The sequence below is a fragment of the Elgaria multicarinata genome, chromosome 3 (assembly GCF_023053635.1).
Source record: "Elgaria multicarinata webbii isolate HBS135686 ecotype San Diego chromosome 3, rElgMul1.1.pri, whole genome shotgun sequence".
Lineage (NCBI taxonomy): Eukaryota > Metazoa > Chordata > Lepidosauria > Squamata > Anguidae > Elgaria > Elgaria multicarinata.
This window is the reverse complement of record NC_086173.1, coordinates 96,039,130-96,051,683: the sequence shown is the minus strand read 5'-3', so window position 1 is coordinate 96,051,683 and position 12,554 is coordinate 96,039,130. Positions and strand designations below refer to the sequence as shown.

General features: G+C 41.1%; 1 protein-coding gene across 1 annotated transcript; it reads left to right on the top strand.

Moving 5' to 3' along the window:
- The first annotated feature begins 3,138 nt into the window (after positions 1–3,138).
- THOC3 (THO complex subunit 3) lies at positions 3,139–12,029 on the top strand. Its single transcript, XM_063120938.1, has 6 exons — positions 3,139–3,359; positions 4,191–4,347; positions 5,221–5,425; positions 6,624–6,785; positions 9,737–9,837; positions 11,225–12,029. Exons 1-6 carry the CDS (start codon positions 3,177–3,179, stop codon positions 11,386–11,388), a joined length of 972 nt encoding a protein of 323 aa, XP_062977008.1. The 5' UTR covers positions 3,139–3,176; the 3' UTR covers positions 11,389–12,029.
- The last annotated feature ends 525 nt before the right edge of the window (positions 12,030–12,554 follow it).

The window sequence follows — 12,554 nt, the reverse complement described above, 5'->3', positions numbered from 1 at the left end:
GTTCAAACAGATAAAGGGAAATGACAGATTCTGTTCTGTGTAGCTGTGGTCTTCTTGTTTGCTCCCAAAATGTTTGCTCTCTGCTTTCTGTCTGGTAAAGGCAGGAAAATCCCACTTGCAGGGGACATTTTGCCATGATTCCATAAAAATCAGAAATTCAGAAGTAGGGCAGGACCAAAGTGATTTAGTCAGTCAGTGATGCATTTACTCGCTTAAAAGCAAAGTCAGCACAAACAGAAAGCGTCCTATGGTCACTGCCCTGAGAGCAAGCGAATAAGAGCAGCAAACAGTTTTACATAGGAAAAGCCAAGAGGGGCTGCTGCCATGGACTCTGGCAGATGGTTCAAGTAGGTGGAGCTTCTGTCACTGGGTTCATTGGGCTGGGTGAGGGTGGGGCAGCTGCAATGGGGGACATAATAGAGGTGTATAATATTATGCATGGTTTGGGGAGAATATCATAAGATTCACAATACTAGAAGCCGGGGTTATCCCATGAAGCTGAAAGGTGGGAGATTTAGGACACATAAAAGGACATACTTCCTTATACAGTGCATAGCTGAACTATGGAATTAGCTGCTGGAAGATGTGTAATGGGCACCAGCATAGACAAATTTCTGGAGGAAAAGGCTATCAGTTACTATTAGTCTTGTTGTATATATATTACCTGCAGTATCAGAGGCAGTATGCTTCTTAATACTATTTTCTGGGGAAAACAAGTGGGAGGAAACTACTGTGTTGATATCCTGCTTGTGGGCTTCCCATGGGCATCTGATTTGGTCACTGTGGAAACAGAACGCTCGACTAAATATTCCTTTGTCTGATCCAGCATAGCTCTTATGTACTTATTCTCAACTTTTAACAAAACCGTTTTACAGGTTATCGGTTACTAAACTGCATGTATCCACTGAAAGATAAAGTTACTTTAAAAAAATGCATGTACGTATTTCAGGGAGTTGTGATTGGCAGTCCTGCTCCACGTACACAGAGTAAGAAGAAAAAAGTGAACTAGCCTTTCATGTACTTTGAGGGACACATGGCTAATCTACTAACTACATCATGTGTGGAATGGCCCTTAGAATAATTATGTTTATCTGATCCATGATCAGAAGAGTTAATAATAAATTCCAGAGTGGTTAAACACAGAGATTTCCCTGTTTATCTGATATTTCTTACCTGGGACTAGAAAGCAGAAGGGAAGCAGACCTGGCTTTCTGCCATCAACTAGGGGCCAAGGGACATTGGGAGGTGGCACCCCCTGCTTCCTAGGAGTAACATTAAGCCAAAGGGAGATAAAGCAACCTGGCCACATCCATCAGCCAGAGAAGGAGCAGTAGCACTCGCTACCCCCTCCCTGTCAGAAAGAACACTTGGCCCTAACAGGCAGTTGCCCCCTGGCCTTGGGACTACAGGGACTGTATCTTATTTCAGCTCCTACATTGCCCTCCTTCCTTTAAAAAAAAAATCACTGTGCCTGTAACCATCTCAGATAGAGGTAGAAGCTATACTGGAAATTTCATAACAATTAGGTGTAGGGTTTCGAGGCCATCCAGGACATAGACCAACATTTCCTTTTATATATGTAGAAGAAGATGAACACAAAGAAAAAATTTGAAAGCTATCTTGCAGTTTGGAAATAACAGTGCTGAAGGAAATACTTGTCTTTGTGTAATATGTTGTACGATCCAGTTTCAAATATAAACAGCAACGTTAAACAGCTTAAACATACTGCATGACTCAAAAAAGTCCGTTCATTTGAACTGCCAAAACTGAAATTAACTGCCACACTTGAAATAACCAACTGTTGGAATCTTGATAGCAAACATATTGGGCTCCCCCTTGAGATGAAATTTTGGGTAGCATCTGTTGCAATTGTGTGAGAACAGCAAGGGCAGATAAATCTTTGTACAGATTAACTATTGCTGTACTCACTTCAGAAAATCCATAAACAATTACATCTAAACTTTCTATTGGCATAGTTTTTGATTAATTAACCACCTTGTGCTTCAACCTTGTACACATTTACATGGGAGTAGATCCCATTGAAATAAATGGGACTTGCGTCTGAGTAGACATGCTTACGATTGCACTGTTAAGCATGGAAATAGAAAAGATAGGATATAAAGATTGGATTCAAGATCTTTTTACGATTTCTTGTATCTGAGTTTTACTTTGTTCTCCTTTGGCTATACGAATCATACATGTAATCTGAAAAAGGCAGAAATGAAGCTTAAAATTTTGCTGGTAGAGGGCATCGGCTGTATTGAGAAGAAGCAAAGGTGAAACGCTTATTCTTTGTGACGTTTAATTCACATGAACGTTCGCTTGGCACCTACATTGTATGCCTTTAGACGCCAGGTGAAGACCTTTTTATTCTCCCAGCATTTTAACAGTCTATAAATTTTAACTGGTGTTTTAAATTTGTAATTTTGCATTGCTGCTGTTTTTATCTGGTTGAGCTTTTATATTGTATTTTATATTATGGTTTTATACTGTTGTTTTATACTTTGAATGTTTTTAATTTTTGTGAACCAGAGACCTCCAGCTATTGGGCGGTATAGAAATGCAATAAATAAAATAAATAAATAAAATAAATGATGCATCATGCTGGCTAGGCCTGCTGGGAGTTGAAGTTCAAAACAGCTGGAGCACCCCAGGTTGGGAAAGTCCCGCAGCTCCATCCAGTTAGCTTGAGAATTTGGATAGAGAGCATAATTATTTCAAAGCAATGTAGCGAAATGCATTGCTAAGCCTTCCACAAGTTTTGCATCGCAGCTGAAGCAGTGGAGGCTGGTGCCTCCGATTTCGGTTGGGCTGAGAATTAATTTCGGCTTTCAGTTGGAACCAGCCAGAACTTTAAAGGAACTATCCAAAGTGCTGAACCCTATCCCCCAAATGAGTCCAGCACTTTGGATAGCTCCTTTAGAGTTTTGGCTGGTTCTGACTGAATCCCAGAATGGGTTTACTGCCCCACTGAAGCAGAGCCACCAGCCTCTACTGATCTGGAGCATGCGCATCAGAGTGGGAGGTGAGCCCGCGCGGAGCTCGCCATTTCTATTCTACATTTCTTTAAGAGAAAGTGAACTCACCCAGTGACGTAGCGGAAGTGCAACCTTGGTCCCTACCGGAAGGGAAAGGCACTCGACGAGCCGCTCTTGATTCGGTCCGGCCGGGTTGCCATGGCGCTTTCTCCGTACGTACAAGCCATGCAGGACCTGTTCCGGACTAACACTCGCAGCCGTGAGTTCCCAGCGCACGGGGCCAAAGTGCACTCGGTGGCCTGGAGCTGCTGCGGCCGCCGCCTGGCTTCCGGCTCATTTGACAAGACCGCCAGCGTCTTCGTGCTCGACAAGGACCGGCTGGTCAGTTCTGGGGCGCCCAGTTCGTGAAAGTAGAGGCGAGGCAGGGGACGCCGGGGAATCAAGAACTGGAACTCTGGGAATTGTAGTTCGGGACGCTCTTGGGTCGTTAATAGAGTCAACTTGGTACCTTCGCCAAATTGTGGTTATTCATATCAGTTGGACCAATTTCAAACCCAGTTCAAATCAGTCGCGTGGATACTGAATGGGACTGGATTTCAGATCGGTTCAATACACTATGAAACTGCAGAGGGCTTGCGAGATTGTAGCTTATGCTCTTTTGTTCTCTTAGCATCTGCAAATGTTTGTTCATTTGCATGCCTCTCTCCTTTTACGGGGACTACTGCTCTGCCGATTCTGATTGCGTTTTCAGAAAACGAACATTTTCAGGGAAGCTTCCCAAGTTCTCTTGGGCGTTTCTGTGGAGCTTGTGATATGATAGGCTTGGACATCCTGCAGCCTTGAAAATAAGCCCGCAAAGGTTAGCAGTCTGCAAAATATTTTACTAACTTTCAGGGGTCTGGAAAGAGAGTTTGGCAGGCCACATCCAGCTCATGGATCAGTGGTTCACCAGTCCTGGTGTCTATGGTGAGCAGCTTTGGGAGGTCTTTTGAATTGAAAGGCAGGGTACTTCTTGAAACTTAAAAATGCTCCTTTTAGACTACTCTCAAAACTGTATTCCTAAAGGATGCTTGAACCAAAATTTATTAACTTGCCTAATAGTATTTAGGTGGTGATTAAATCTTGTTGCTAGGCTGTTTGTGAGGTGCAGAAAACTTTGTAGAAGATTTTGACTGTCTGTGAAATTATTTAAAACTATACCCTTTTTTCTAGGTAAAAGAGAACAATTACCGTGGTCATGGAGACAGTGTGGATCAGTTGTGCTGGCACCCAAGTAACCCAGACTTATTTGTCACTGCATCTGGAGACAAAACTATTCGCATATGGGATGTCCGCACCACTAAGTGCAGTGCCACAGTGAACACTAAAGGTGGATGATAACATAATTCATTGAATAATAGCTGCTGTAATAACCTCATGTGTTCTGTTGTTGTTGTTATTTTACTATTGCATGTATCTGTTGCTTCTAAGGAGCGGGGGCAAGTTCTAGAAACAGAGCAAGTTGATATGCGAAATACTCACTCTTCACGGGCAACTTTGACTCATAGGGATCTTTCTTTCTCTCTCCCTGTCCCTCCTTTGTCTTCTGTAATCCAGGCCTATCTTTCTACTTCATACCTTGGGCTGAGACCAAAATTTATTTTTACTATGGTTGGATTTTAAAAGCATTAATTGGAAATATCAATTATAATTTTTTTTTGTACACCAGTGTCATTACAAACCATTTAAGAACCGCATTTTCCCTTCTTAAGATTTAATCATGTGGCTGCCTTGATAATTTATTACTGAATGTGTTCTGGCTTACTGCAAAGGCTCAGTTATGTAATGATGTAACTTACTTTTTAGTCACTAGTTATTAGAGCCATTGTCATGTAGTGGTTAATGTCTTGGTCTGGGACGCAGGAGATCCAGGTTCTAGTCCCCACTGACTATGAAGTTTAACCCTACCTCACATGATTGTTGTGAGGATAAAATGAAGAGGAAGAGGACCATGTAAGCCACCTTGGTTTCTTTGTAAGAAGAAGAGACGTGAGCTCTAAATGGAAAAATAAATAAATAAAATTATGTGAAGAGAGTGTGGGGAACATAGGTGCATCACATATTTTATAGGGCTGTGTTGCTGTATTATGTCCTGTTAGTGATCCTTGATTTACAAATGCATACGCCTGTGTGTTGCCTGTGAAGTGCTCTTGCTCCAGGCAGTAACTCAGTGAGTTTACTTATCACTTCCTCTCTTTTGCAGGAGAAAATATTAACATCTGCTGGAGCCCTGATGGCCAGACTATTGCAGTAGGGAACAAGGATGATGTGGTAACCTTTATTGATGCTAAGACACATCGGTCCAAAGCTGAGGAACAGTTCAAGTTTGAGGTGAATGAGATCTCTTGGAACAATGACAACAACATGTTTTTCCTCACCAATGGCAACGGTTGCATCAACATCCTCAGGTACCCTCAGCATGGCCTTTTCTAGGAACGGCAGCAAGTGAGTTGGCTGTCTTGTCTTTTGATTTAGGTGGTGGATAGGGGAAAGTGCTTACCTTGTGTGTAGATCTATGGCATTTCTTAATAGAATATTGAGGATCCAACATTTTTTCTTGTTTGGCCTCCTGCTGTTGTGTTTGAGCTTATCTTATAGTGCCTTGTACCAAGCAGCAAGCCCGTCGGGGCCTTTTGCCAAATCTTCTCATTTCACGATTTTTAAATTTATGATGAATACTATTCTGTGAAGTTCCTTTCAGGGATGGCTGTGCTCTTCCAGAATATTCCCCATTACTCCATTCATTCCTTTAGGTTCAGTCACAGTATATAAAGATCTCAGGTCGTATGGATGAAATTCTTGCACTCTTAAGTGATGGCTTTTGCTAATCCTTGGTTTGCTCAAAATAGTTTGTCTGGAGTCTTTGCTCTCAGACAAATTTGCCAGAAAATATACTAATTGGAGTGAATTTGCCTGACCTTTAATGATAGATACTCAAGTGGAAAACTGTTTGTTTTATCATACACAAGTTTTAAAAACAATTTTTAAAATTAATTTTCTTTGTTTCATCACTTTATCATCTAACTAAGATGTTGGGATGTGATTGCTTTGTTTTGTGCAGAAAGCTAAGTACTTCCATGTGAAATGAAAACTTGCATGGTGGACTTTGGTTTTAAGATATTCTGCAGGTATCTGTATGCAGGCACAAGCTAGGAGAAATATGAGCTCCGCCTTTCTGATCCACCAGGTGCCCTGGCTCACATGTTCATTCACGTAAAACAGGCCTACATCTTTATCCCCCTCACCTGAGTCAGTGGTGCACATTTTCTGAATAATAGTATGTGTGTGGACAATGGGACAGCCCTCATCCCTTTTCTGTATCAATGTTATATTCCCTCCTCTATTCCAGTGATTTCTTTAGCCCCATGGTATGAATAATAATAAAAAATAAGGTCTGCTGTCCACTTTGTAATTATTAAGGGACTTAAACTATCCCAAAGCCCATTTGGATGGAATTGTGCAGTTTGTGAGCCTCTTGCTGTTGAGGAGGTTTTGCCTTGCATTTGATGACTAGTAAGTGAAGCATTCAAGATGTTACGTAGCTACTGAAAGGATTCTTTTTTTGCTGTAGTCTCACTCCAACTTAATTTCTTTCCATTTCTACAGCTACCCAGACCTAAAGCCCATCCAGTCAATTAATGCCCATCCCTCAAACTGCATCTGCATCAAATTTGACCCAATGGGCAAGTATTTTGCCACAGGGAGTGCTGATGCGCTTGTTAGCCTCTGGGACGTGGATGAGCTGGTATGTGTACGATGCTTTTCTAGGTAAGTTGTCTTGACCTATACTTAATCCCCTTTTCAACTCCTCGGGCTGCAGATAGGGCTACACCTTACTTACCTTTATAATTGAGTGTAAAGATTGCATTGCTGTCACTATTTGAAGATATAAAGTGTGGAAAAGGAACTATAGAGCTGATATCGAGTTTGCTGGTTGCAGCGCGATTGATGGTAGCTAGGAACTGGAAGATTCAAGGGGAATATTCTATTGAAGAATGGTACAAAGAAGTATGGGATATAGCCATTAATGATAAATTGACATGTAATATTAAGTGGAGAAAAAGCGTAACTAAAATAAATGAGTTTGAAGGAATCTGGAAACAGTTCCTAATATTTGTGTTTACTAAGGGAAGTGGGAAACCGCCAGCAGAGGAAACGATTAGATTTTGGACTCAGGAATGATCCCGAGGTGGGGGGTGCACTTTTATGTTAAGAATGATTATGTTGTAGTATGATAATGTATAGGTAATAGTTATTCAACATATATGTACTCAACATTTATTCAATATGTATGTAGCAGTTGTTTAATGTTTTTCTTTTGTTATTATTATTACTATTGTAATGTTTTATGTATGTTTATATAGTGTAGAAAACAAATAAAAACTATAAAAAAATATATATAATTGAGTGTAAAGTAATGGGCTTTGGGGCAAGAAATCCTCATACGCTGTCTGGCAGTTATTTTCCAGGACACAGATTTGGGGGTCAGTGGTAGCATGGTAAATTGATTTTAAATCAAGGTAATTTTAAATACCAAGAAAAAAAGGCAAATTCAACTCATTAGTTTTAAATCAAGTTTCCTATTTTAAAAATTCATTTGTTTCCTAAACAGCCATGCCATCTGGTTGCTATAACTGAAACATATTGGTCAAACCAAGCGGAGCGTTTATTCACTCTAGGAGCTTAATCCAAAACCTTTGCTCATGCCTTTTGCAGTGTTGTCTGTTTAGAGGCAAGAGACAGATTTCTGTTTGCTTCTTTCTTTGCAGTAATGCCAAGTAAAATCACTTCCTGGAAGACTACCTCAATAACTTTCTATAAGCAAAAGCTTGTAATGGGTTAAATAGTATTTCCTATAGTTAGTGTTCATAAAATGAATTCCCTGTAAAGCTCATGTAGTTGGGAGGATAAATAGGTATACAAGAGCACCCATTTTTCCCTTTGTAGATGAGTGTAGTGATACACAGGTTGCCATCACATGGATCCTAGCTTCTGTGATGACTTACTGTTCCTGGGTCTTGTAGGAGGTCCATAATAATAAATACACTTCATGACAAGGATATCATTCATAGCACTTAAAAGTTAGATATTTGGAGAGAGCTGGTATGGTGTAGTGGTAAGAATGTTGTACTGAGAGTTGGGAGATCTGGGTTCTAGTCCCCACTCAGCCATGCAGCCCACTGGGTTACCTCGGCCCAGTCACTGACACTCAGCCAAATCTACCTCATAGGATTGTTGTGAAGATAAAATGGAGAGGACTATGTAAGTTGCCTTGAGGAGCTCCCTCAGCTCTAGCAGCCTCAGCAGCAGTCACCCAGACTGGATTTGGGCAGGCGCTTGCCTGTTTCCAGCCACTTCTCTATTGCTGATGATTAAGGAGGCAGGAGGAGAAGGTCACGGGAATCTCCCTTGGCTGTCTGATAGGATATAAATATAATAGTAATTGAATAAATAAAAATATTTCCCCAGAGCTTATTTTTCACATAGAAGAATAGCTTTAATTTAATCTGTTTGATAGGTGATCACGACTGTTTTAAGAGTTTATTTGTGTATTTTTTGGTCTGTATTAATGTAGCCTAAAAGAAAATCGCATCTTTTCTTTAAAAAGATACACTGACCAGGTTTGCATGACAAGACAGCCCATATTGGGTTAATTTACCTGCAGAGGCTGTCGTGGTGGGCACCATTTTTGTATGGTGACTGTGGGCATCCAGCTTACTTTATTGTGGCATGCAAACCTAGGTAGCAGGGTTGTTTGAGGGTTGGATAACCCTCAAATAACCCATGGCTTGCTTTAGGCTTATTTGAAGATTGTCTAATGCCAAAACAACTCTTGCAACCTGGGTTCGCACAACAAGGCAAAACTGATGCCCATAGGTGCCTAGCACAATACGACAGCCCCCATGGGTTAATTAACCCAAGGTGGGCAAACCAGTCCACTGAATTTGGAATTAAAAAAAAATCAAATTTAAAATTAAGTATTTCAAAATTTCAAAATCAGTTTCTAGCCACCCTGAAGGGCTATGGGGAAAAACAAATTCCATATTGGGTAATTATTAGGGAAAGAGTTAAATATTAAGTGGGCAGCATCTTAATGTCTTTGAATTAAGTTGTGGGGAAACCAAATTTGTAATAGGGTCTACAGTTTATCATGCAAAAATGTTTTATATAGCTGGAAAAGGTCAGTCAAAACGATGAAGGGGTTGGAACACCTTCACGAGGAAATGTTCAAATAAGCAGGGCCATGATAAAGATTAATAATATGTGTTACGTTATAAATAACATCAAATAAGTGGTATGGAGATTGAATAGAGAAAGAAACTTTCTCATACTAGAACTTGGGGTAACCCAACAAACCTGATTGATAGGCAGTAGGTTTAGAAAAATCAAAAGAAAGTACTTCATTAAATGCAATTCCTTGCTACAAGATGCCATGGCCTCTGGCTTAGATAGCATTAAAAGAAGATTAGACAAATGCATGGTCTGTCAACAGCTATTAGTCATCATACCTGAATGAAACCTCCATGTACTGTGGTGGTATTTCTACCTTTGCAATACCAGATTTTAGGAACAACAATGTAGAAACCCTGTTGGCTTCATGCACTGTTTTTGTGCTTCCCAAAGCATTGTCTTGGAAACGAGACAATGCTGGTTGCAGAGCTTTTGTAATTTGCCAATTTTTCCTTCTCCGCCCTCGCCCATTTGCTTCCATCTTTCAGACTTGACTGGCCTGTGAGGACGTTGAGCTTCAGCCATGATGGGAAGATGCTGGCTTCAGCATCTGAAGACCATTTCATCGATATTGCTGAGGTTGAAACCGGTAAGTGCTGCTGTTCCCATTGCCTGTCACAAAAGTCATTCAGGTTGTAATCCTAAACACAGTTATTAGGAGGAAAAATTCCAATTGGATACCAGATTCCTGAGTAGCCATGCACTGTTAATATATCTTATATATTTTTCTGTCCTTTATTGAAAGTAGATGTCTTTTTGGTCTGGCCTTAAATAGGGTGACCATATGAAAAGGCGGACAGGGCTCCTGTATCTTTAACAGTTGTATAGAAAAGAGAATTTCAGCAGGTGTAATTTGTATGCATGTAGCACCTGGTGAAATTCCTTCTTCATCACAACAGTTAAAGCTGCAGGAGCCCTGCCTTCTTTTGTATCTGGTCCTTTTCATTTGGCTACCCTAGTCACGGGTGCAAAGACACAGGGTAGATATTATTCTTCTGTCCTTATCTAGTGGTGGAATTGGGCCAAACAAGGCAAAGGAGTTAAGACAGAAAGACAATACAGCAGGGTGGATAAAAATGGATGCTTTAAAAAAAACCTGCAACCGTCCCGTCCCCCCACGATTTTTACATTTATTAATTGAATTTTTCCCTCTGCCCAGTAGATATCAAACCTTGCTTTGACCTATCAATCATGGGCATTTTCTTTTGGTTTGCCACTTCATTTTTGTGAAGGCAAGCCTGGGCCATGACAGAATGAAGCAGAAAGGAGCCACACTGGGGGGAGGGGGGAAAGCACTGAAGACCAAATTGTCCAGTATGCATCTTGCTGTATTTTCATACTAAGGCTGTAATCCTATATCCACTTAGATCAGGGTAAACCGGATTGACCTCAATGGAATTTATTTCTGAGGTGACACATACAGGATTATGCTGTTAACTTCAAACTGTCATGGGTGCTGGTCGTAAAAAAGACCCTATGTGAAAATATGTTAAAGGCTTAGAATCATAGAATAGTAGAGTTGGAAGGGGCCTACAAGGCCATTGAGTCCAACCCCCTGCTCAATGCAGGAATCCACCCTAAAGCATCCCTGACAGATGGCTGTCCAGCTGCCTCCTGAATGCCTCCAGTGTGGGAGAGCCCGCCACCTCCCTAGGTAATTGCCTCTATAGGTAAAAAAGGAAAGCATGCAAATTATATAAAGAGATGTAGAGGTGCAAAGCCTGCTTGTAATAATGAAACAGTGTAAATCATAATCTATTTAATTGTAAATTAACATGGCTTAGTGGTCACATTTGCACCATTGTTCAGGAAATACTTGAAAAAAATTCAATGGGAGACTTGATTTCAATCAGTGACTGGAATCGACCTTGTTTTCTTGCTGATTTAAATTGGTGGTTGAAATTGCCTTGATTTAAATCAACCCATCCTTGCTGAGCGGCTCTCGGGGAGTCTCTGACTGTGTATTTATCTTTTAGGGGAGAAGCTGTGGGAAGTGCAGTGCGAGTCCCCAACCTTCACTGTGGCTTGGCATCCAAAGCGTCCCCTGCTGGCCTTCGCCTGTGATGATAAAGATGGCAAATACGACAGCAGCAGAGAAGCTGGCACCGTGAAACTCTTTGGTCTCCCCAATGACTCATAAGAGAAGTCTGTTGGAGGTTATGACCTGAGATTCTGAGCCAGGGGCGAGGATGTTCACAAGCCATGTTTGCTTTGCCTCTGTATTGGGTTTGTTGCCCCTTCTGGAGAAGGAAGGGGCTTGGCTTGGCATCCCCTTGCCTTGAAAACCTGCCATTTGAAGCTTTTGCTGCCCAACCATCCTGGAAAGCCCAGAGCTGGCTGACTAAATCCCCTTCCAGACTATTCATTCACTGGGTTTTTATTGCAAGCGATGGCAGTTGCAGCTGCCAGTGCATTTCAGTGTCTGTGTATTATGCCTCCCATTGGGAAGTCATTCCGTGCCCTCTGGTTTCTTGGGCACATAGCAGGCGGGGCCTTCTGCGAATCTGGGTTACTGTGTCATTGTCATCCACTTACATTTTCCTTTGAGGATGGAAAGACTGAGGGACGTGCTGGTTTTCTGTAGCCACATTTGGAACCCTCCTTTTTCCTCCGAGGAATGGTTAACTCACCTCTTCTGGAGGGTTTGTGTCTTTGATTCCTTTTGCACCTTAGGATAATGAAAGGCATCGGGACTGGAAATAGGATTATTTTTTTGTATGAATCTGTTTTTTTGTATCTTGGATAACTTTGTTCCACTAAAATAAAGGAATAAAGAACCTCTGTGTACTGTAGTTTTAAAAGGGCAATACATTGAACTACAAGGAAAAAGGATGTAAAATAATTACTCTTAGATTACCCAATATCTGCCTTCTTTATCTCTTCTAAGGAATGACATAGTGATACTGGAAGATGTAAAGAAAAAAAAACTTGGGGGATAGGTTTGCTCTGCTTGTGGCTTCCTGGAAGGGTCTGGTTGCCATTTCTTCAGAGAAATATCCAATGTATGTCCTATGTAGAGTAGACCCATTGAAATTTATAAGCTAGGCACAACTAACTGAAGTCCTTTTCATTTCCATGAGTCTAGTAGAATTCACATTGGATACTACCCTCAGTCTGGTCCAGCAGGCTGCTCCTTACGCGTAAGTAAACAGAGCTCTGCTAAACATGCATTACCAAAAAAAAAATCCAAATAGAAATACTTTATGCCGGAGATCGTGGTGGTTGAAATTGTTTCCAAAAAGCCTTCAATACTGCCATTGTTACCTCTAGCTGCTGGTGCTCCTGTGGCATTCTTTTTCAGGTTAA

What these genes read in the sequence shown, in the direction of transcription:
- THOC3 (XM_063120938.1), top strand. Translation starts at nt 3,177, where the DNA reads ATGGCGCTTTCTCCGTACGTACAAGCCATGCAGGACCTGTTCCGGACT. An exon ending in TGCTCGACAAGGACCGGCTG is followed by an intron (nt 3,360 to 4,190) that starts GTCAGTTCTGGG and finishes CCTTTTTTCTAG; the next exon opens with GTAAAAGAGAACAATTACCG. An exon ending in TGCCACAGTGAACACTAAAG is followed by an intron (nt 4,348 to 5,220) that starts GTGGATGATAAC and finishes TCTCTTTTGCAG; the next exon opens with GAGAAAATATTAACATCTGC.